General features: G+C 42.6%; 1 protein-coding gene across 1 annotated transcript; it reads right to left on the bottom strand.

The window, feature by feature from the left end:
- Nucleotides 1–451: 451 nt before the first annotated feature.
- On the bottom strand, nucleotides 452–24,394 carry LOC143847367 (anthocyanidin-3-O-glucoside rhamnosyltransferase-like). Its single transcript, XM_077356177.1, has 3 exons — nucleotides 23,605–24,394; nucleotides 23,159–23,433; nucleotides 452–987 (listed from the first exon to the last, which is right to left on the bottom strand). Exons 1-3 carry the CDS (start codon nucleotides 24,311–24,313, stop codon nucleotides 571–573), a joined length of 1,401 nt encoding a protein of 466 aa, XP_077212292.1. The 5' UTR covers nucleotides 24,314–24,394; the 3' UTR covers nucleotides 452–570.
- Between the last annotated feature and the right edge of the window lie 1,286 nt (nucleotides 24,395–25,680).

Raw genomic sequence — 25,680 nt, 5'->3', positions numbered from 1 at the left:
TTTTTTTCGGTGACATCGTAGTAATTTTTGGGCCATTGCAATTAGAGTCTCTCTTTAGGGCTTGCACCAAGCAGACGTGAGATGGCCATCTATTGGGTAGGCATCATTGCAAGCTCTCACTAAGAAGAGAAAAGACAAGGTGAGTCGGTGCAATTAATAAAACATGGTAGTCCCAATATCAGTAGCCTCATTTATGGAAGTGATATAAGCGCCCCATTTTATGCTTGTGACAGCCCTCTCTAGAGTATTTATGACTACTCTTTTACCCTAGATGGGGATGTCCCAAGTCAACAAAAGGGGGCGAATATATCATTTCCCTTTTTCTTTCATAAGTATTATTGGCGCAACCAAAATTTGATATTTGCACAAAAACAGGTGTCTTTTCTTTGTGAGGGCTTTTTGGGAATGTGTTAACCTTTTGACAGCTCTTTAAGTACTAAAAGACAAGATGTTGTTGAACGTAAATTTTTACTACGAAATTTTGACCCCTCCCTTTATAACGACAGAAGTACATATTTAAAAAAAGACAAACAAACGTTAACTGAAAATTACATAGTGAATCTAGCTGTTTCACGCAAACACCATCTCCTTCAATTTGTCAACGAGATCTCTAATGAACTTCTCGTGAATCTCCTTATCAAGAAGAAAATCTTTCCATTTCTTTTGATTAGCCCTCACGGATTTACCCGGTTCTTCTTCCACTCTAACCATAACCGATATTACTGCTTCACACAAATCATCCTTAACAAAAGACCCATCTTCATCCTTCCTATTGACTTCCAATCCTGCTTTCAAATCTCCACTCACCAGTTTGGAATTCAAGTATTGATCTCCCCTCATTGGCAAAAGAACTAACTGACAATCGTTTATCAACCCTTCTGTGATAGAGCTAAAACCCGCATGGCAAACGAAGCATCCAACGCTCGGATGGGCCAAAATCTGTTGTTGTTGGACCCACCCTGTATGAACCCTGCCCTTCTCCTTCACCTGTTGGGACAATTTGGAATGGTGAAAGTAAGAGACACAAAGGAAAATTAGAAAGAGGGTTAGAAATGAGAAGTAGGCGAGGCAAGCCTAAGCTTTTTGTTATAGACTTTAATTTCCCCACTTATATAGGTGGCTATATAAGGTTTTGAAGAAAAAATGGTTAAAGCATTTATTTACAAAGTTTGGCTGGACTTGGGATCTTCATCCCAAGCTGCATCACGTACCTCGTGGAAGAGGATCAAGCCAACGTAGTTCGAAACGAACTCTCCTAACTAAAACCTAACACTTCAAATGATTTAACGGTTTTAATGTTTTTTCAAATGTTTTTGATATTTTTTAAAGTTTTCAAATGTTTTTGAGTTTCAAATTTCTAATGTTTTTTTTTTTGGATTTTAAAGCTTTTCCAATGTTTCGGACCTTTAAATGCTTTCTCTTAAAGGGAACACGCAAGTACAACCACAAACTAGGGCAAAGCCCTAAATCAAAAGGGAAAATCCCGCACAAACAACTAATGTCTCAAAGAGACGAACCACAACAAGTAAACAAGCGTCCCAAGAACAGAGAAAACAATCTAAGATCCCAAGCAGGGAAGGCTCTAATAAGACTGAGTTAGTCTTGAGTGGAAATACTCCTAACTAATGACACTAGGGAGGGAGTACAAATGAGTCGGAGACTCTCTAATAACACTACCAAGTCAAAGACTCGCTCTAAAAGAGGAGGCCACTCTAACATGAGGCTAGGTAAGCCTCCTAAAGGGGAAACTCTCTATATGAGACAAGGCTTGTCTCCAAATAGGGGTTCTATAAATGAGGCAAGACATGCCTCCTAAGAATAAACTCTCTACCAAACTTAAGACAACCTTCCCAAGGGTTCGGTCTAAATGAGGCTTGTCTCCCAAAGAGAACTGCATACCGAGACAGAGTGTGTCTCCTGATGCAGGCTAAACCTGTGTGAAAACAGGGCTGAAGTGAGGGTTGAACTTGATCAAGAAATGAAATGACACTAACGAAACATGAAATCAAGTATCTCAATCAACTGAGTCTATTAGAAATAAGGCCAGCTTGGATGAGATGAAAGAATAATCCGAGATTGCACACCCAAGAAAGCTACATTATCATTACCACTCATAAAAGGAGGTCAATCCAGTTAACGAATATCAAATAGCAGACATGGATACTCATAAACACCTCATTCCAATGATTCACACTATACATGAAACTACATTTCCTGAGTCTGAATAGAAACAGAATTTGGTATTGGCAATACAAGAGTTTCTGAATTATAAATATTGCAAGTTCAATGAAGGAAACAAAATCAGAATCATGTACAATATAGAGAATGAATGTATCATTTTCAGGACAATACCAAGCCAGTACAGTTGCTAATGATTTTAATCGAACCGATAATGTGAAATGGTAGGGGCAGCACCATAAGGCAACAACATCATTTCATCTCAAGTATTAACTGTAATATAGTGAAGTGCTGTGAATATGTACAACATTGGATTGGCAATACAATGACGGTCATTAAACATGGAGAATCAAAGTCTTCAACGGAGATGATTTGATAAACTCACAATCCCTAGGTAAATGCAACACGCTTAAAAATTGCCAATTGAGTATCCCTATGGTTTCAAATGAAAATCGTTTGATGATCTTAAACCCACCCTGCAACACAGCGAAAACCCCGATGGAAACCATTCAATAGGCGGACACTTTAGAGTTTTTAGATGAGCAAATCTAAATTTTCAATAGAAATCATTTAATGCGCAAATTCTCAATTAGAACGTCATCAAATTAAGCTCTGCTCACGTGCTGACTGCCATGACCAAATGTATTGTCACCCCAAACAATAGAGCTTTAAACCACGATCACATCAAATAAACTTTCAATGCAACACAAACATTATGCACTTAGAGGCATTTACTTAAACAGATCATAGGCATAAACAAAACACATGTCTATCACTTGCTCTCCCAAACCGAAACCAAATTGCATGGAATAGAGATCATACAAAAAAATGAAAGAGATAGCAAGAGAAATACAGAGTACCGAAAACTGATACAAGAGGATTGAGAGGATTACTCTTGCTTAGAGACCTGTATGCTCTTACTCTTGCTCCTTCTTCCTCTAATTCTTCTGAATTAAGCGCAGAGACAGCGGATTGGGGTGAAATTGCTGGAGGTGAAGATGAATTGGATTTGGGACATAGATCGTCGGATTCCGGCAATAATTGCCGGAGATGGAATTGAAGAAGTGGTAGTGGTGATGATGGAGGGAGGAGATGATAGAGGTTGTGGCAGTGACGAGGGGTTAAAGAAGAGGGTTTTGATACCTGCAAATGGGGGTGGCAATGGTGGATGGGTTAAGGGTGGTTGGAGAGTGAGGTTGATGTGGGTTTGTAGGTGTGGAACCAGATCCGGGACGGGCGTGGAGGACGGGCCCCCGCGCGAGTCTCTAGATCGTCCACGTGAAGGAGAGCCCCACCAAGGAACTCTCGAAAGAGTGCCCCTCACAGCATGAGCGGCGATGTAAAGTGAGATACCTCTCGATTCGGGGACTAGCCCAGATTCGAGGCGTACCTTAAACAAAGAAGAGTCGCCATCCAAGGAAGTGGGCCCTGGATCCCATGCTGTGCTCTGTTGCAACGGATAACCAGAGATATAAAATAGGGTTCGTGCCTGATGACGAATGGGGAAGGGATTAGGCGCCCCCAATTCGCCCAAGTGCTAGCACCTGGTCTCTTATGCCATTTATTATTAATTTTGAAGAGTTTTGGGCAAAAATCATGCGAAATGGGAACAAATATCTCCGAGACAACGTCTAGCTAATCATGCATGTCTCGGAGATGAATAAGAAACACACACAAAAGAAATGAAAGAAGTGTCGCCTACGAATAGCTAGATTATGTGTGACATGCCTGATTGGTGTCTAAGTTCTGGTGGACGAACACATGCATGCTACAACTAAAGGTATAGGATCTGTACATGAAAGTAAGAAAACACAACAAAGCATACAACACAACACATGACTTGACACGACAAACCCTAAACTCTAATGCAATGCTTGACTCGGACCAGGATGGCCATCCATCCTAGCTGCACTACGTATCCCGGCCTCGGGAAGAATCAGAGCCAACGTAGTTCGGTGTCTTATGCTAAACTACAATGCCTAAACCTCTAGGACCGCTATCCTAGACTCGATCAACTAGACTCGACTAGTTTTTAAAGCTTTTTGTGCGATTGCTTAAATTCAAGTGGATTGTGATTTTTAGGACTCTCTATATGTCCTAACTAATGCAGGTTGTTTAGCCTTAAGCTAATGCAGGTGGGCCCTACATCCTATGTGTATCTAGGCTGTGCAACATAAAGAAAACCATGGGCTGACTATATGCTTCCTAGTCTAGCCATCGGTTCGACTAAGTGTCTGACCGATCGACTCGAGGCCTCCTAACTCTAGGGACACTCACACGACAGGACACACCACATCAATACAAATCAAGACCGACTCCTAACTCTAAAACACCCTAAATATCTAGGACAGACTCCTAACTCTAGGGGAAGATCTTTTTGAAAAGGTTTTGAAGTTTTTTGTATTTTTTGGAGGTTTTGAAGTTATGAAAAATGGTGAAAGTTATGAGAAATATTTACAAAAAATGGTGACTGAAAATGGTGAAAGGGTGTAAAAATGGTGTCTAAAAATGGTGACTGAACTCAGGGTGCCAGCAGCACGCCTGAGCTGCCTACGTACCCCTCAGCTAGGGATCAAGCCATCCGTAGTTCGGACCAGAATTCCTAACTACTCTGCACATGACTCAAGATTTTTTGAAATTTTGATTTTTAAAATGTTTTTGGATTTTGAATTGTTTTTTAGATGTTTTTGAATTTTCAAGTGTTTTTTGGAATGTTTTTGTTGTTTTCAAGTATTTTTGAAATGTTTTTATTGTTTTTTGACACCAGAGAATAAAATCCTATCATCATAAGGGTAGGGAGACTTCTGGAATCCCGCAAAGGTTGGACATCATCCTATACTTTGCGGGGGAACGAACAGGAAAATAACTCGGCAAGGGTTGGACAGCATCCTATACCTTGCAGGAGCGGGTAAAGATCACGACTTGATGGGAGGATGGACAGAATCCTAACCCCTATGATGATAGGAAAAACTCCTGGACTGACTGAAGGACTGACTCCTGTGCTGAAGACTGTTATAATTACTATTTATAATTACTATACAAGATTACTATTCAAAACTACTATTCATAATTACTATTTATAGGTACTATTCAAAACTACTATTCATAGCTACTATTCAAAACTACTATTCACAGTAGGACCTACCAAGTACTATTCATACATCGGCGGGCCCCACACAAGCGGGTCCCACATCAGCGGGTCCCACATCGGCAGGTCCCACACAAGCGGGTCCCACACGTCAACGGGTCCCACACCAGCAGGTCCCACACACAGCGGGCCCCACACACAGCGGGCCCCACACACAGCGGGCCCCACACAGCGGGCCCCACACAGCAGCGGGCCCCACACAGCAGCGGGCCCCACACATCAGCGGGCCCCACACAGCAGCGGGCCCCACACAGCAGCGGGTCCCACACATCAGCGGGTCCCACATCAGCGGGTCCCACACACAGCGGGTCCCACACACAGCGGGTCCCACACACAGCGGGTCCCACATCAGCGGGCCCCACACATCAGCGGGCCCCACACACAGCGGGCCCCACACATCAGCGGGCCCACACATCAGCGGGTCCCACACATCAGCGGGTCCCACACATCAGCGGGTCCCATATCAGCGGGCCCCACACTCAGCGGGCCCCACACATCAGCGGGTCCCACATCAGCGGGGTGTCTACAATCACAAGCAACTCAAGCCTCCAAATAAAACTCAAGAACAAAAACAAACATTCAAGAGAAACTACTTACATGGACTGCTAATCGAGTTTAAAAAAAATGATCAAAGCTCGGAAAGATTTGAAATCAGCAGCTTGATCCTCACTCCTTTCAGATTTGCAGACCTCGGATCTTGGCCGGAGATGGAATCATTGCAGGAGGTAGTAAAAATCGACGGAATCCGATGATACTGACCGAAGAAGGGAGAAATTTGCCGGAGATCCGCCGGATCTGAGACGCTTGTGGCGTAGATGGAGGTGAAGAAGGTGACTGGTAATGAGAGATGTGCGATCGGATTCCGGCAAGGAATTCGCCGGAGAAGATGACTGGCCGGATCTCTCTCTCTGCCGATTTTCTTCTCTTTTTTTTTTCTTTTTTCCCCCTGGTTTTTCTCCTCTGCTCCCTTTTTTTTCCACTGTCGATTTCCTTTCTTTTTTTTTGGTTTTCTCCTTCGTTCCCTTTTTTTTCCACTGTCGATTTCCTTTTTTTTTTTTGGTTTTCTCTTTTTTTTCCACTGTTTTTTTTTTTTTTTTGCTCCTCCTTTTCTCTCTGGTTCTTCCCCTCTGCGAGAGAACCGAGCTCTCCTCTTGAGTGGGGAGACTCATCATGAGGAGAGCAATCATCATTTATTTTTTGTCCCCCTCTTGTCCCCCCCCATTTCCCATTTCTTTGCAAAATAATAAATAACAAAATAAAAAATAATTTTCAAATGGCATTGGATGCCATGCGAAAACCAAAACCACTCATTACGCCCACTTTAAAAACAAAGAAAATGATGACTGTCCTTATTCTCTCTTTGACCACATAAGCGGGTCCCACAACAGCGGGCCCCACACAAGCGGGCCCCACGCAAGCAGGTCCCACATCAGCGGGCCCCACATCAGCAGGTCCCACACAAACGGGCCCCACAAAAGCGGGCCCCACAAAAGCGGGTCCCACACAGGCGGGTCCCACACAAACGGGTCCCACACAAGCGGGCCCCACATTCTCTTTTGCTCGGATTAATTTCATTCATTTTCCGTCTGACCTCGGGATTTTATTCGAATATGCGGGTTTAGGGCCTTGTCAAAATGGGGTGTCTACAGATGCCCCTCTTTGGCAGAGTGTGCTTGTCGCGCGAATGTCAAAGCTGAACAGACAACACATTTTGACTGGCCCAAAATTTATTTTACAAAGATTGAACTCGTGGAGGGAATAGATGTCTCAGGGGTCTCACTCGAATTGGAGGGAAGGGATGCCTCAGGGGTTTTGAATGAAAAGGATTTTGATTATTGGCTTGATGCTCTCAAAGATGCTCTCAGAGAGACTTTCGTTTTAAAATTTCACATTCAACATGACTTAATATTAATTTGGTGAAATGCTGGACACATAACTCAGCATTCAAAACATATTGGTGAGATAGCCTCCCACCAGAGAAATAACTCGAGTAACACATCGGTCACACTCGAGTAACACATCGGTCACACAGGTATTCCTGACTCCGCACTTGGGTGACGGCACACTGTGGAACGACGGACCATGACTTGACAACAAAATAACTAGAGAGAGTTGTTGTCCAGCTTTTCACCAAATTAGACAAGGAAGAACAACAGTTGAATGAAAATTTTGATCAGGGGTCCATGGTAATAAGCCATGAAGAGCCTTGCAGAAAACGAGGGTCCACGGTGGTGAACCGTGAAGAGCCAAGCAAACGGGAATCGAGGGTCCATGGTAGTAAGCCACGAAGAGCCTCGCGGAACGAAATTTATTTATATTTTTTTATTTTTAGGAAACTAGAAATCGAGGGTCCACGGCAACAAACCGCGAAGAGCCAAGCCATAATCCGGGGTCCGTGGTAATAAGCCACGAAGAACCTTGCAAGAAAGATATTGAGTGATTAATGGATTAGAAAAACTGAGAATCAAGGGTTCATAGCCATAAGCTATGAAGAGCCAAGAAGTAATCGAGGGTCCACAGTGACCAGCCGTGAAGAGCCACGCAATGAATCTAGGGTCCATGGCAAGAAACCATGAAGAGCCCAGCAGAAAGGAATTAAGGGTCCACGGCAATACTCCGTAAAGAGCCAAACATTGAATTTGGGGTCCATGACAATAAGCCATGAAGAGCCCAACATGCAGAAACAAATGATATGTAAAAGATATGAATGGAAAGACTATGAATAGTGGGTCCATGATATTTCTGGAAGGACATATCACGAAGAGCCAATCGGGGAGCATGGGTCCATAGTATACCTGAATGGTAGACCATGAAGAGCCAAGAAGTAATCGAGGGTCCACGGCAACAAACCGTGAAGAGCCACGCAATGAATCTAAGGTCCATGGCAAGAAACCATGAAGAGCCCAGCAGAAAGGAATCAAGGGTCCACGGCAATACTCCGTGAAGAGCCAAACATTGAATTTGGGGTCCATGACAATAAGCCATGAAGAGCCCAACATGCAGAAACAAATGACATGTAAAAGATATGAATGGAATGACTATGAATAGTGGGTCCATGATATTTCTGGAAGGACATATCACGAAGAGCCAATCGGGGAGCATGGGTCCGTAGTATACCTGAATGGTAGACCATGAAGAGCCAAGAAGTAATCGAGGGTCCACGGCAACAAACCGTGAAGAGCCACGCAATGAATCTAAGGTCCATGGCAAGAAACCATGAAGAGCCCAGCAGAAAGGAATCAAGGGTCCACGGCAATACTCCGTGAAGAGCCAAACATTGAATTTGGGGTCCATGACAATAAGCCATGAAGAGCCCAACATGCAGAAACAAATGACATGTAAAAGATATGAATGGAATGACTATGAATAGTGGGTCCATGATATTTCTGGAAGGACATATCACGAAGAGCCAATCGGGGAGCATGGGTCCGTAGTATACCTGAATGGTAGACCATGAAGAGCCAAGAAGTAATCGAGGGTCCACGGCAACAAACCGTGAAGAGCCACGCAATGAATCTAAGGTCCATGGCAATAAGCCACGAAGAGCCTAGAATGAAATTTGGGGTCCATGACAATAAGCCACGAAGAGCCCAACAAGAATAACAAGTAATGGAGATGAATGAAATGAGCATGGAGAGCGGGTCCATGATATATCCTAAAGGACAGATCACGAAGAGCCATTCAGGGAGCAAGGGTCCATGATGTGCCTGCCTGACAAACCACGAAGAGCCTTGGAAGGACAGTGATATTGCTGAGAATTGATTGATTTCGAATGATGATTTTTTTTTTTTTTTAGACTGATTGCCTCTTGCCGAGGAAATTGGGAGTATGAGTTCCTTGCTGAGAATTGGACTCAGATAACTTGCAGGGATTTGGATATTGACCATTTTTTCTGATTTTGCCGGGGATTGAAGGCTGCGCGAGCAAATTCTAGACTCCGCTTGGGAAACTGATTTTCTTAGAGAATTGACTCTTCTGAAGAGAGGACTCAACTGAGGAGTTTAGAGGTTAGGCTTGAGATGTGCTTGTACCCCTCTTATCCTTACTTGCTTGAGACATTGTTACTGATTGCCTTTGTGCGCTTGACATCTTTTATGACGCAAGTCATAAAAGATGCCCCTAGTATATTGTGTTTCCATGACAGGAGTTTTAAGAAGGCAAGACAATGATGGTTGAAGAAAAGATGTTTCGTTTCATGAAGGCTTGAGGATGCAAAGTTTTTTTTTTTTTTTTTTTGTATGGAGAGAATAGGACAATAACCATGATGGCTGAGTCTGAAAATCTCTTCTTTCGCATGGCTCACTTTTGGAGGCTTAAGGTCTCGGGTAGGTTTGAACAAGATATCTCTTGCCCCTTCTGATACCTAAACCAGGATTTACTCTGAATTTTCTTTGCATTTTGGAGGACACGCTCCCATTCTTCCAGCACCCGACAGTTTGGACTTTGCAAGGAGAGGGAACACAAATATGAAGGAGGAACAGATTTCCAAGGACTCAATCAAAGAAGACTCTTATTGCTCGAAGGACTCGACTCGCTTTCGACTTCGCTCTTGGATCTGATGTGTCATTTTTTAAGGGTATGGCTTAGTCACTCTTAGAGTATTTCGAAGACCGTGTCAAGAGGCACTACTCTCCTTTTTCGGTGTTTATGTCATGATTATTATCCCTTTCGGATTGCTCGGTTTCAATGCCCCCAGTTTAGAAGAATGTTAAAGTAAGCTTGCTGGCACAACTTGGACTCCAAGATTTTACCCTGGTTGAAGACTGTTTCTCCACCTCAATGATTCGCTTTTTCGTTGGAAGTCATTGCCATTGACCAGATTGCCTTGTCAGGTTTTCAATCTGGCGGACCGCTTGCCCTAACTTTTGCCTGGTTCGCCCTTTCGGGTTTTCAATCCAGCGGGCTCGATACCCTAACTTTTGCCTAAGCTGAATTTTCAGTTGTCAACTTAGCGGGTAAATGACCCTAAATTTTGCCTAGACCGCCCTCCCGGGTTTTCAACCTAGCGGGTCTTCAAACTCCATCATTTTTTCTTCTTGACTTTGAACCTCTGCTTGTTCACCAGAAGGACTTTCTAGGCGGGCTTGGGTTCAAAAGGGTTAGATATCGGAAGTTCAAACGATTTGGATCGAATCTGGTCTTGCCAGACTACCTACGTACCCCAAAAATGGAGGATCAGATCCGCGTAGTTCGCTTTGGGTTTAACAAAGAATGGTTTAGCTTTTTAGCTTCAAAAGTTTGAAAAGGGGATGATTTAGCTTTTATCCCCAAGGATTTGACCGAACCTGAATTGATCAAGTTGCCTACGTACCCCCGAAGAGTTGGGGATCAGGTCCGCGTAGTTCGGGTCGAAATGCCCCTGGTTTGTGGATGCTTGAAAATAATGTTTGATTTTGTTGAGGCTCGAAGGTGTTTGCAAAAGGATTTTTTTTTTTTTTTTTAAAAAAAACTTGGGATTCTGGCATTTAAGGCTCAGGCGTCCAAGGATGGCCTTCTGATGTTTTGGCATACAAGCTTCTTGAATGGCCAAGGTTCAATGGCTTTGAACTTTTTCTCTTGTTCTCTTTTTTTTTTTTTTTTTTTTGAGGAGTCTGGCGGCTTTTCCTGGCAAGACTTCATCTGCACTGTGCAAGCTAGACTGATTGAATTCCCACTTTGTCTTTGAGATCTTGCACTGATATTTGGGATTCTACGACTCTGGGTCTTCTCTGAATGCTGAAGATTTTGAAATTTTCAATCTACTTATCGACTCCGCTTCCTGCGATTCTGATGCTCTTGAGGAGTTGACGCGGGGCATGCTCCCTTCTCCTTTCTTCTCTGGATTCTATCTTATTTTTCTTTGTTCATTCTGATTTTTATTTTTTTGCTTGGATGTGGGGAATGCCCCTACGCCTGGAATGCTTTAACTTGAAATTCCATCGCAATGTATAGCCCAAGTATTCTTTTTGGGGTTCATGCTCTATGCTCATGACTTTGTTGTCCGAAAGTCTTCTCTCAATTTTTCATTCACTGCATTTGATGTTTGGTATTCTTCATTTGAATTTTTTTGCTTTTTTTGACCTGTCTGAAGCCGAGGGTGACTCACATTGAACGATGCCAAGGCACGCTTCTGGTTTATCCTCATAGGACCAAGCAACACTTCTTTGAACCCTCTAAATAGGTTTATCGATTCTTTGCGCTCTTCGGGAGATTTTTCCAATCCTTACTTCCCGAGTTTCGGATTTCGATACCACTATCCACGGTATCGATTTCATCTGCAAGTGGCTTTGCTCGACGCTCTTCCTCTCGTTTGACCATGTTTCAGATCTCGAGGGGAATTTCGTCTGCATTCTCATCTGAGAAGGGTGTGTTTAATTATTTAAACATCAGATCTAAGAGTGAATCATAGAGTATCAAAGATATAAAATGAACAACTTTATTGAATTGAAGACTCTTAAGTACATCAGTAACTCTTTTTTTTTTTTTTTAATGCGCCTCAATGGGCTCTACATTGGACTTGACAAGGGACGGAAACAACTGACTATGAATGAACACGATTGACAAACATAACATTTTTTTTTATTTTTTTTTTTCATCGACACAATAAGACTTACCAACTTTGAGAGAAGAAAGTTGGAGTACACTCAACGAAAGACAAACAACACGTGACACTTCTTCGATGGTAAATGAACTGGCATTAAAAGGTTATGGGTGGCACTCCTTCCTCCATGACGTCCATAACCGAGGATTCAACCCTGGTATAGGTCCTGTTGACCTAGCTTCAGCTGATCTTCAACAACTGGCGTCGGTAACGATTTCGCTGGCATATAACTACCTCCTGACATTTCTAGCTCTGACATTCCCAAATTTGCAGCCGAAGTACCTCCTAGTTCAAATGCCGGATGAATGATGACGGAGGGATCTTCAAAAGGCTCAATCGTCGAGTTAGCTTTAGCAACATCTGGGGAAATATCAATACGTCTAGGTGAAGGATTCTGAGTAGCATTAAACCCGGGCCAAATGGGACGGTCCCTATCTATGAGGTCCTGGATCGCAAATCTGAGGGAGCGACAACGATTGGTGATATGACCAGGGCCTTGGTGATATTCACAGTATTCATCCTTGTTGTAGAACCTTGGAAGAACCTTAGGAGGTAGCTTCTGAGCCATGAGTTTCAACTGTCCATCCTTAACAAGTTTTCGGAGAATGACCGCTGGAGGTTTCGGTAATGGAGTGAACTTCTTCTTAGGCTTTTGTGCTGGGTTCTCATCTCCTGGACCAGACCTCTGCATGACAGGTTGAGGTGCTTGATGAGATGACTCAACAATGTTGATCTTCTTAGAATCAGCAACTGATTTGCTATCGTTTCTTAGAATCTTCACGCTTTGGTGATCAAAGGTCAATTCTTCAATTTCTTTAACACACTCTTTCACTTTCCCTGCTGAGGTGGGAGATGGGAGACACTTGTCTTCGACATGTTGCTTGCCCTTGGAATTATCAATATGTGATACTGGGACCGGGACAGGAATAGGGATCATAGGAGACAGTTTCTCAACCTCGTCAACAAATTCTTTCTCCTTTTCTACGTCAGTAGGAGGTGTGAAACACTTCTCTTCAGTAAGTTGTTCTTCTTCAGAATCACCAATATGTGCTATCATGGCCTTAATAGGATCAAGGGTTACAGGAGGATGATTTTGGACTACAGAGTCTTCAGAAGTTACAGGTTTCTCCTTAGCTTCGTCTTTCATAGGAGTTATTTCTTTATTCCAAGAATGTATTATTTCCCACATTTCCGCCACGGATAGCTTATTGTTCGAAGTTAACTCAGCCATCTAGGTTGAGGGGAAACAAATGAAGTAAAGTGGTGACTTATCCTCAAAGGTTAACAAGATCCAATAGGTTCAGAAATAAGGTTCTTTTGGTGTGAACTGCAAGCGAATGGCTAAGACTCCTGTCATGGAAATGACAAACACTAGAGTTCAATATAGGGCAATCAAATGAAAATCCCATATACAAGCTGAGACAAAAGATGATACGAGTATATCCTCCCATGGATAAAATCCGGCAGCATAACATCTATGCAAGAAAATGTGGTAAGATAAGCACATGGTTTGTCAACGAACCAGAAAAGATAATGATTACGCTCAAGGTTTCTAAAAAAAAAAAAAAAAAAAAAAAAAAAAAAAAAAAAAAAAAAAAAAAAAAAAAATCGGCAGCATGACGGCTATACTAGAAGATATGGTACGGTAAGCACATGGTTTGTCAACAAGCCTAAAAAGATAGTGACCACACTCAAGGTATTTAGGAAAAATCTGGCAGCATGACGGCTATACCAGGAGAGACTCAGCAACTAAACATGAAGAGTATGCCGTCATGGTCAAGATAAAGCAGGGCTCTCAGCAAGAACACACACTCCGGTAATGATGATGGCAAGATAGACTCATAATCGACATGCGGAGTGATCTGATCAGGATCGATCAAATGATCAGGCTCACGGAAAACAGATCATGACTAAAAGAGCCAAGAATCTTATGATAATCCACAGAATGGATAGATGGGGAAAAATTGATTAGATTAGAAGGAAACCTAACTAAGAAGCAAGCCCTAATCTAATAATAAATATATACATATATATACATATATATATATATATATACATCCTAACCAGGGGCACCAACCCTAGTCTAATCTAGCGGAGTCAAGGAGGTCTCGACTCGTGACAGACTGATGAGTGTACTAGGACCGCGCTGTAGCCACGCAAGGTGAGCTACCCTAGTCTACAAATTGGACAAGGCTCCTAACTCTAGGCTTCACATGTGTAAGTAACACATGTTCGTCCTCATATGAATGCAATATAGATGTATATAAACACGGGTACTTCCTAGTTGGTTTTCACTAAGCCAGTAGGTATATACATAATATATAAAACAAAGTAGGGCTCCGAACTCAATCTATCAGGTACTATGCGTATAAAACATACTTAATATGTATAACTCAAGTGCACCGAGTGTTATACATAGTATGCTTCATTGCTCATCGGCTGCTGTAAACACAAGTGCACCGAGTGTTTACGGCTGCAGCGCTGGCGCATAGCTTGGAAATAGATTCAACAGCACCATCAGGGTGTAATAACATCCCAGTTGGGCACGCATTGAATCTATCCCGTGGAGCCAATAATAATAAAAAAAACAATGAAAATCAATGAAAGAAAATAAAAAAATATGACAATGCCTACTGTGCAGTGTGTGAATCCCTTGTTTTAATTACGCACCTACTTGGTGCCCCTGGATTCTAACGATAAAGTTCCCATTTAGCTTGATTTTGACCCAAATTTCTTCAAAATTAATTAAAATGGCATTTTTACAGAGTTAGGCAATATTTCAAAATATCCCCAGCAGAGTCGCCAGCCTGTGGAACCAGATCCGGGACGGGCGTGGAGGACGGGCCCCCGCGCGAGTCTCTAGATCGTCCACGTGAAGGAGAGCCCCACCAAGGAACTCTCGAAAGAGTGCCCCTCACAGCATGAGCGGCGATGTAAAGTGAGATACCTCTCGATTCGGGGACTAGCCCAGATTCGAGGCGTACCTTAAACAAAGAAGAGTCGCCATCCAAGGAAGTGGGCCCTGGATCCCATGCTGTGCTCTGTTGCAACGGATAACCAGAGATATAAAATAGGGTTCGTGCCTGATGACGAATGGGGAAGGGATTAGGCGCCCCCAATTCGCCCAAGTGCTAGCACCTGGTCTCTTATGCCATTTATTATTAATTTTGAAGAGTTTTGGGCAAAAATCATGCGAAATGGGAACAAATATCTCCGAGACAACGTCTAGCTAATCATGCATGTCTCGGAGATGAATAAGAAACACACACAAAAGAAATGAAAGAAGTGTCGCCTACGAATAGCTAGATTATGTGTGACATGCCTGATTGGTGTCTAAGTTCTGGTGGACGAACACATGCATGCTACAACTAAAGGTATAGGATCTGTACATGAAAGTAAGAAAACACAACAAAGCATACAACACAACACATGACTTGACACGACAAACCCTAAACTCTAATGCAATGCTTGACTCGGACCAGGATGGCCATCCATCCTAGCTGCACTACGTATCCCGGCCTCGGGAAGAATCAGAGCCAACGTAGTTCGGTGTCTTATGCTAAACTACAATGCCTAAACCTCTAGGACCGCTATCCTAGACTCGATCAACTAGACTCGACTAGTTTTTAAAGCTTTTTGTGCGATTGCTTAAATTCAAGTGGATTGTGATTTTTAGGACTCTCTATATGTCCTAACTAATGCAGGTTGTTTAGCCTTAAGCTAATGCAGGTGGGCCCTACATCCTATGTGTATCTAGGCTGTGCAACATAAAGAAAACCATGGGCTGACTATATGCTTCCTAGTCTAGCCATCGGTTCGACTAAGTGTCTGACCGATCGACTCGAGGCCTCCTAACTCTAGGGACACTCACACGACAGGACACACCACATCAATACAAATCAAGACCGACTCCTAACTCTAAAACACCCTAAATATCTAGGACAGACTCCTAACTCTAGGGGAAGATCTTTTTGAAAAGGTTTTGAAGTTTTTTGTATTTTTTGGAGGTTTTGAAGTTATGAAAAATGGTGAAAGTTATGAGAAATATTTACAAAAAATGGTGACTGAAAATGGTGAAAGGGTGTAAAAATGGTGTCTAAAAATGGTGACTGAACTCAGGGTGCCAGCAGCACGCCTGAGCTGCCTACGTACCCCTCAGCTAGGGATCAAGCCATCCGTAGTTCGGACCAGAATTCCTAACTACTCTGCACATGACTCAAGATTTTTTGAAATTTTGATTTTTAAAATGTTTTTGGATTTTGAATTGTTTTTTAGATGTTTTTGAATTTTCAAGTGTTTTTTGGAATGTTTTTGTTGTTTTCAAGTATTTTTGAAATGTTTTTATTGTTTTTTGACACCAGAGAATAAAATCCTATCATCATAAGGGTAGGGAGACTTCTGGAATCCCGCAAAGGTTGGACATCATCCTATACTTTGCGGGGGAACGAACAGGAAAATAACTCGGCAAGGGTTGGACAGCATCCTATACCTTGCAGGAGCGGGTAAAGATCACGACTTGATGGGAGGATGGACAGAATCCTAACCCCTATGATGATAGGAAAAACTCCTGGACTGACTGAAGGACTGACTCCTGTGCTGAAGACTGTTATAATTACTATTTATAATTACTATACAAGATTACTATTCAAAACTACTATTCATAATTACTATTTATAGGTACTATTCAAAACTACTATTCATAGCTACTATTCAAAACTACTATTCACAGTAGGACCTACCAAGTACTATTCATACATCGGCGGGCCCCACACAAGCGGGTCCCACATCAGCGGGTCCCACATCGGCAGGTCCCACACAAGCGGGTCCCACACGTCAACGGGTCCCACACCAGCAGGTCCCACACACAGCGGGCCCCACACACAGCGGGCCCCACACAGCGGGCCCCACACATCAGCGGGCCCCACACAGCAGCGGGCCCCACACAGCAGCGGGCCCCACATCAGCGGGTCCCACACACAGCGGGTCCCACACACAGCGGGTCCCACACACAGCGGGTCCCACATCAGCGGGCCCCACACATCAGCGGGCCCCACACACAGCGGGCCCCACACATCAGCGGGCCCACACATCAGCGGGTCCCACACATCAGCGGGTCCCACACATCAGCGGGTCCCATATCAGCGGGCCCCACACTCAGCGGGCCCCACACATCAGCGGGTCCCACATCAGCGGGGTGTCTACAATCACAAGCAACTCAAGCCTCCAAATAAAACTCAAGAACAAAAACAAACATTCAAGAGAAACTACTTACATGGACTGCTAATCGAGTTTAAAAAAAATGATCAAAGCTCGGAAAGATTTGAAATCAGCAGCTTGATCCTCACTCCTTTCAGATTTGCAGACCTCGGATCTTGGCCGGAGATGGAATCATTGCAGGAGGTAGTAAAAATCGACGGAATCCGATGATACTGACCGAAGAAGGGAGAAATTTGCCGGAGATCCGCCGGATCTGAGACGCTTGTGGCGTAGATGGAGGTGAAGAAGGTGACTGGTAATGAGAGATGTGCGATCGGATTCCGGCAAGGAATTCGCCGGAGAAGATGACTGGCCGGATCTCTCTCTCTGCCGATTTTCTTCTCTTTTTTTTTTCTTTTTTCCCCCTGGTTTTTCTCCTCTGCTCCCTTTTTTTTCCACTGTCGATTTCCTTTCTTTTTTTTTGGTTTTCTCCTTCGTTCCCTTTTTTTTCCACTGTCGATTTCCTTTTTTTTTTTTGGTTTTCTCTTTTTTTTCCACTGTGTTTTTTTTTTTTTTGCTCCTCCTTTTCTCTCTGGTTCTTCCCCTCTGCGAGAGAACCGAGCTCTCCTCTTGAGTGGGGAGACTCATCATGAGGAGAGCAATCATCATTTATTTTTTGTCCCCCTCTTGTCCCCCCCCATTTCCCATTTCTTTGCAAAATAATAAATAACAAAATAAAAAATAATTTTCAAATGGCATTGGATGCCATGCGAAAACCAAAACCACTCATTACGCCCACTTTAAAAACAAAGAAAATGATGACTGTCCTTATTCTCTCTTTGACCACATAAGCGGGTCCCACAACAGCGGGCCCCACACAAGCGGGCCCCACGCAAGCAGGTCCCACATCAGCGGGCCCCACATCAGCAGGTCCCACACAAACGGGCCCCACAAAAGCGGGCCCCACAAAAGCGGGTCCCACACAGGCGGGTCCCACACAAACGGGTCCCACACAAGCGGGCCCCACATTCTCTTTTGCTCGGATTAATTTCATTCATTTTCCGTCTGACCTCGGGATTTTATTCGAATATGCGGGTTTAGGGCCTTGTCAAAATGGGGTGTCTACAGTAGGGAAGAAAATGAAATGGGTTTTAGGGATTTTGAGAAGGTGGGTGATAGGATGACCGGATTCCGTGGTGGATGGTTAGATTCCGACCAGAGTTGGGAATGATGCTGGGGACGGCGGCTGAGGCAGAGGTTGGAGTTGCAGAGGAGATGAAAGAAGATCGGCCAGAGCTCCAGTGATGGAAAGGTTGCAGAAATGGGTTGCAGAGGGGGAGGAGGATGGTGGATATGAAATGGGTTTTTTGGGGTTTCGGATTTTGCAGAGAAAAGGGAAAAATGAAAGGAGAAGGTGGAGATGGAAGTGTCGGCAATAGGAGAGCTGGGTGGTGGAAATGGCGGTTGGGGTTTGGAGGTGGATGTGGATGTGGTGGCTTGGCCGGATGGTGGATGGAGGTTGGTCGGAATCCGGTAGGAGCCACCGGAGAAGACGAAGTTATGGTGAGAAGATGATGGTGCTAGGGTCGGTAGAGGCAAGAGGTGGTGGAGGGATTGAGGTAGAAGATGGTGCGGCTGAGATGGAGCTGGAGGGGAGAAGATGGTGGGGCCGGAGGAGATGGCCGGAGCTCTCTTCCTCTCTATTTTTTTTTTTAGAAAATGGGTTTCAGAGGGTTTGGGTCGGATTTTGGAGGTGGGTTTGAGAGGGTGGTGGTGGCTGGCCGGTGGGTGAGGGAAACGATGAAGATGAGATGGGTTTCAGAGGGTTTGGGTCGGATTTTGGAGGTGGGTTTGAGAGGGTGGTGGTGGCTGGCCGGTGGGTTTGGATATTAGGGGAAATGGGTATTGAGGTGGTGGGATTCCGGCAAGGGTGGCCAGATTCCTCTCTCTTCTTCTTCTTCCTCTCTCTTCTTCTTCTTCCTCTCTCTCTTTCTCTTTCTCTCTTTCTTTCTCTTTCTCTCTTCTCTGCTTCAAACGAGAGAAAAACCAGAAAATCCCCTCCTTCATGCCCTAATTCGATGGTCTCTCATAAGACCATAAAAAATTATGCCCCCCTCTTTTTCCATGGACAGCCCACCCTAATGTACTCATAACAACTATCACATTAGCAGGGGGGCAAGTAGAAAACATAGGGGAGAAAAATCTTAGTAAAATATCTTCTCCCTTTTTATCCCAACCCTCCAAATTACCTTTTTGTTCAAGAGTTGGATCGAAGGAAGTATAACCAACTAGGAAGCTTCCTAAGATTCCCCCTAACTAATCCTAGTCCTCTAACTAATCATAGTCCTAAGCATCTCACTAACCTAGCTTAGGGCTTAATGGTGACTTGGAGGGGAAGAAAAGCATCTTCGCAAATTACGAAATTGCCTCGGTTCAGGATAATACACCCCCTAATTACGTTACACACTAATCTGTATACCCCTATATCTCCATGGACAGCCCACCACAGCAAATTTGAACTGGCTTTTCAGGTTCCAGCGCACCCCTATTTCTGGCTAAATCGTCACCCTTATTCCTACACTACACTACTCTACAAACGTCGTTCGTTTGCTAGGCAAACCGCGACGGATTCCGATGAAAATTTATGGGGACCTAAATAAGACCCTAAACTGTTCTAGAAACAAATTTGGGACACTAAAACACTAGTTTGATAGGATTTCTATCTTAACGACTCTATTAAGGTTCGGTCAAAATGGGGTGTCTACAACACCCTATCTATGTGATGGCCTTAAAAATGAATGGTTTGGATCACCCAAATAATGTAGCCCCCACTGTATTTTAAGCTAGTCTGTAGATAACTTATCTACACATATGTGTAGGAACCGTTTTCTCTCTCTCTCTCTCTCTCTCTCTCTCTCTCTCTCTCTATATATATATATATATATATATATAAAGTGAAATCCTCTAAGCTGTGGTGGTGCCACATGGCACCCCCTCCTATACACGCTTCTATACACGCAACGGCTGCCTATAGCCATTAAAAGCTATTAAATCTCCTATTATATCTCTTTCTCTCTCCTAAATCTCTCTCAGCAATTAATAAAGTTTTCTCTTCACGTTTGGTAGGTCACGATGGATCACGATTCATAAACATAAATATAGCGCATCCGTTGAAAAAAAATAATTAAAAAAGCCATTCCATATGTGTTGTTTCTTATATCCGTATTTAAAGCTTCAAGATGATATTGATATACTTTTCCAAAAAGCATGTTTCGATTTATTTATAAGAAATCAAATAAGGAACGGCTGTTTTATGATTGGCTGCCTTTTGCCATTCCATATTTCTCTCTCTATACGCATATCATTCCTAGATTTTTTACCTCTCCTAAATTTCTCAAACGCATACACGTTACGATATCACTATCTAATCTTTCTTCCATATAGTATTAAAGGCAAGTAAATTTCCCATTCTCAAAATGTTTCCCCAATAAATCCTTTCGTTTATATTTTCCAATTCTACGTTAAAATTCCATTTCCAATTCGCCATTGTATCACACTTTTCTTATAAATTTCTTCATGTGGTATGAGGTAAGAGGAAGATAAAGCAAATCTGAGAATGATCCATTCTCAGGGAAAAGAGGTGTCTCTTTCACAAATTCATATCTATTCCAAACACCTGCTCTCATTTCTGTCTTTTTTTTTTGTCTTTTCAGCTTATTCTCCCAATGCATAAATGGGTGTTGTATTAGCAAGTTAACGCCACCGATGTGTGGCAGATGTTTGACCGACTCCAGTGTAAAAAGTGCTCGCATTTCAGGTTCCTCTCTCCTGTTCATTTTTTGTTTTGTCTTTTTATTTTTTTTAAAAGTAGATACATATTTTAATTTTTCATTTGGGCTAATTGTTATTGATAAATTTAATTAATCTTGCAACCAGGCGTATGCATTCCTCTCATGGATTTACCTTCCAGCAAAAATTTCATAATTATAATAATAAGAGAGCAAGTTTAAAGGCAATTTGGATGAAACGTGGCCTCAGGCTTCAAGCCCAAGAGAAAGCTTAATCGGCCGTCGGATCACATGTTGATGTGCCATTTTCCAGGTCCTTGATAATGACCTTGGTTGAAAAATTTTCAATGATAACCTTCATAATTTGTTGATGTGCCATTTTCAAGGTCCTTGATAATGACCTTGGTTGAAAATTTTTCAAAGATAACCTTCATAATTAGCCATCAAATCACATGCTGATGTGCCATTTTGTCCATCCAATCTCACCTTATTTCTCTTGGAGCTCTATTGTATGCGAATTGCAAATCTATTCACCTAGAAATTGAGATAGTTTCACTTCGTTTTTTTTTTTAAGGTCCCACAAATTTTATTTTATTCAGTTTATTCACCATTTACAAATATGTCTGCTTTCTTATTTTCTATTTTCACTTGTATGATTTTTCATGTGTATGTTGAGAAATACTATTCTTAGAAAAGTCATTTTACTAATTTTATGTTGTTATTATGTATAATATTTAGCCCAATCAACTTTCCCTTTCTATGGGTCTCTTTCCCATCAAAATTAACATTCAACCCGTGCATCGCACGGTTGGTCCCACTAGGTTTTGTTAACAGAGAGGTTAACGAAATAAGAGATTTTTCATTGCTTCTCTATGGTCATTCAATGGGTTAACAATTAGGAATGCTCATTCGTCATGAATTATTTTCCATTGTTCTCTCTCTAACTTTTCATTAGTTGTTAGAGCGACAACTTTTCCCCCCTGTTCTTATTTCCTATACAGGATCAAAGTGAACTTGTTGTCTTTTGTCAATCTTTTCCAAGCAAATCTTCTGTCAAATCTTATTTTTTTAGAAAGTCATTATTATCTCTAATTCTATGAAAATTAATTAATTTAGGAGACTTACTCCTTTTATATTTGGTGAAAAGAACCGTGCTGTTTTAGATTTCTTTGAGAGGGGGTCATTATAAAATCTATGACATGAGTAATCTTATCTATAGGGTATTTTATAGTCTTTTAAAAACTTCCATTAAGTAATTTTTTTAACCTATAAAATATATTAAATATTGCCCAATAGCCTTTCCCAGTTCAAAGACTCGGATAGAGTTCATATGAGAAAATGACCGGATTATATGGGTTTGACATGGATGTGCATATGAGTGTTTTTAGGAATGCAAATAGCAAATTAATTCACCCTAAAACGTGATCACCTTTTAGGGGATCGAGACCGTGATCACCTTTAAGGTGATCGAGATATGTGGCTAGATAAGAAATCTGTTAGGAAAAAAAAAAACTAATTCCACGCATAAAAGGTGACTTAGAAATACTATAAAAGCAAACAATTTTTCACTGTCATATATTTTTAAAACTTTAGTTTCTTCTAACGCCCGGTGCATCGTACGGGTGTGCAACTAGTTCCATAAATTACTAAACCCATATGGACTCAACTACGCATTCCCCTAAACTCTAGCAACATCAACACTCATATACCACGACTCTTTGTAAGTTTTACAGAACAAAACAAATAAAAACTTAGCAGTATGCTAAAATTTAGGGACTAACGCTTTTGGATTTTTCAAAACTCTTATTTTATGAAGGCATGACTATGGAGACGTGTGCTACGTTCATCTTCACACCACCAACACCCCCACCAAAAAATAGGGTATCTTTAAAATGAGTTTTTATATGGTATCTAACCGTCAAGTCCCCTCTGAGCCGTACCACCATCGATGTTTGATCCAACAGCAGACCACTTTTTAAGAGGCTGTTGTCGGATCAAACATCAAGGTAGTACTCTTGACGCGGGACTTGCGGGCACCATATAATTTCTCCTTAAAAATAAAGCTCATTTTTCTATTTTAAACAAGAGGAATGATAGAACGAAGAGCACCTTTCAAAAATCAGCTCCAAGGGAGCCCCTATTGGTTGATTTTTGAAAAGTGAAGCGCATAAAAAATTCAACCAATAGGGACACCCTTGGAGCTGATTTTTGCAACGACGCCCTTCATTCTATCATTCCTCTAAACATTTTGAAAATATCCAACATTACCCTCTCTTCGAATCCCTCCGGCAATACTATCCTCAAACGGGCTTCACTGTCTTCCCCTCCTTGAAAATTCAGAACCACCAAAAAAGGCAAACCCACCATTTCCAAACCCAAAACAAGCTCTCTAACCTGTTCATCTTTGAGAAAAGTCTCACTCCCAAAAGAACAAAACACAACGGATTTTGAAGAAAACCCATTTAACCATTCATCCCATCTTTGCTCCAGCTTCGCCGGATTCGGGTCAGGAACCACCGGCCCGGCCAAAAGAACCGGTTTACCTGTTAAAATAGAAAAGATTAAATAACGTCATGTCCCACAACTTAAGCTTATTGAGTAATTGTTTGTTTCACATGCTATCAGAGCACTTGCCCAGGATTCAAAACTGCTCGATGTAAAATATCCACATGTAATGGCCAGCCCAATAAAAAGAAGAGTATTAAAGATTATACCGTACTGGGTTTCCACAAACTTGATGTAAGGCCCTTCCATTTCAAGACAAGACTTGATAACAATGGCAGAGCAGTTTTTTTTACAGGCCACGACTCTGTCAAAAACGGAGGGCCCACCAAAGTTCTCAAAAACATAAGTGAAATCTCGGGCAATGAATGTTTTGAGGGAGATGATCGAGGAGTCACCGGACGGGAATCCCGGCGGCGGATATTTCAGGTCGCCGGCGGTGGGGGTTTGGCCGGAGGCGGTGAGGAGGCGAGCAGGGTTCATTAAATAAGCAGATGAAACTGCGGCGAAAACAGAGAAAAATAGGGTTTTGATGCCGAGAGGGGAGGCTATAGAGGGGAGCCATTGGTGGGCAAAATCGTGGAAAATAATGTGGGGTTTGAGTTGGGGGAGGAGAGTGGAGATTTGGGGGGTCATATTGTCGACTGCTTTTTTGAGGAGTTCGGCCATGTGGGGTGTCATTTCGGAGGTGGATTCGATACCGGGAGGGAGGCCTTGGAGGGGTGGGATTTGGATTGGGAGGATTTGGATATGGGGGGCGAGGGAGGGAGAAATGCGGGGTATGTTTGAAGGGGCAGAGAGGAAGGTGATTTTGATGTTGTGGGAGGAGAGTTTGTTGGAGAGTTGGATGAATGGGCTTATGTGACCGAATGCAAACCACGGAAACATTATTACGTGAAGTGACTCTCCATTGTTTTCCATTTCTCTCTCCCTCTCTGTTTTTGCTACTGCCTCTATGTTCTTGGTCCTTAATCTCTACTCATTGGAAGAGGGGTTTGTGTTCGTGTGGTGGTTGGAAAGAGAGAGGGAGTGGCACGTGGTGTAGGGGTGTAAACGAGCCGAGCTTGGGCCAGCTCGGCTCGGCTTATTAAGCTCAAAAGCTTGGCTTAGGCTCGACGAGCCTTACCGAGCTCAGGTTATATTAAGGGCAATGATATATTCACACCCTTCATCTTCCCTGAACAATCCTATCTACTGTAATTTGACTACTCTTTTTACACTACGGGGGTGGTCCAAGTAACAAATGGGGTTCCAAAAAAGAAGTGACATATTTTGCCTCTCCATTTCACTCCCTGGACAACCCTTTTAGTGTATATATTAATATATAATATATATATTTAAATATATTAAATCCTTAACGAGCCTTAACGAACCGAGCCGAGCCGAGCCTGGCCTAGCTCGGGCTCCGGCTCTGCTCGTTAAGGATTCGAGCCGAGCTCAAGCGAGCTTCCGAGCCCGAGCCAAAATTGACACCCTTAACGTGGCGGTTTGGAATGCGTTTTGTGTGTTTTTTTGGAGAAACAGTTCTACCTATTGGGAAATCGAGACCGTTGATCTTGTAGAACAACATGAGGGGACCAAATTTGTGATCGATTATCTTGTAGAACATCACGAGAGGAGCTCTCTCTTCTTGGATTATCAACTATCAAATGAGAAGCAGTAAGTTTAGATTAGGTAACCAATTTGGATTAGGTTTAGGGAAATGATACCCGCCCTTTAACGGTTTCTGTGAAAATGGTTCATTGCATGAGGATAAACTCACCACCTAACGTTTTTCTTTGCATTTAAAACTTAAAGAATAACGTTTAGAGGGGATTTTATCCGTGAGATGGGGGGGAATATTGTTTCCCTAGGTTTATTTTTTTCTAATATTATCTTTAGGAAGATGATATTTTCACCCATCTCTTCAAGTGAAATCATGCGCCCCATTGGGGCGCATGATTTGAGGTGAACAGTGGGAAACTTTAATGCTTTTTGACGTCAAATCATGTTAAAAGTGGGGCGCATGCATATTGCGTGGGTGAAAATTAGATTAGTGAAAATCACAAAATTTATCTTGGTATTAGAGCTTAACGGTTTTGTGAAAATGGTTCATTGATTGAGGATAAATTCACCTCCTTTAACGTTTTTCTTTAGCTTTGAAACTTAACAAATAACGTTAAAGGTGGGGATTTTAGCCGTGAGAGGAGGGAAAATATCATTTCCTGAGAATTTATATGATGCCCGACCGTGAAAATCACAAGGGCAGCGATCTAAAAAAGGCAAGGTTTTGACACCCTGCCTTTTGA

Source organism: Tasmannia lanceolata, unplaced genomic scaffold, assembly GCF_043159265.1.
Source record: "Tasmannia lanceolata isolate RefF3 unplaced genomic scaffold, GAP_Taslan_0.1 ptg000015l, whole genome shotgun sequence".
Lineage (NCBI taxonomy): Eukaryota > Viridiplantae > Streptophyta > Magnoliopsida > Canellales > Winteraceae > Tasmannia > Tasmannia lanceolata.
The sequence above is the reverse complement of the archived record's forward strand: the minus strand, read 5'-3'. Positions and strand labels throughout refer to the sequence as shown.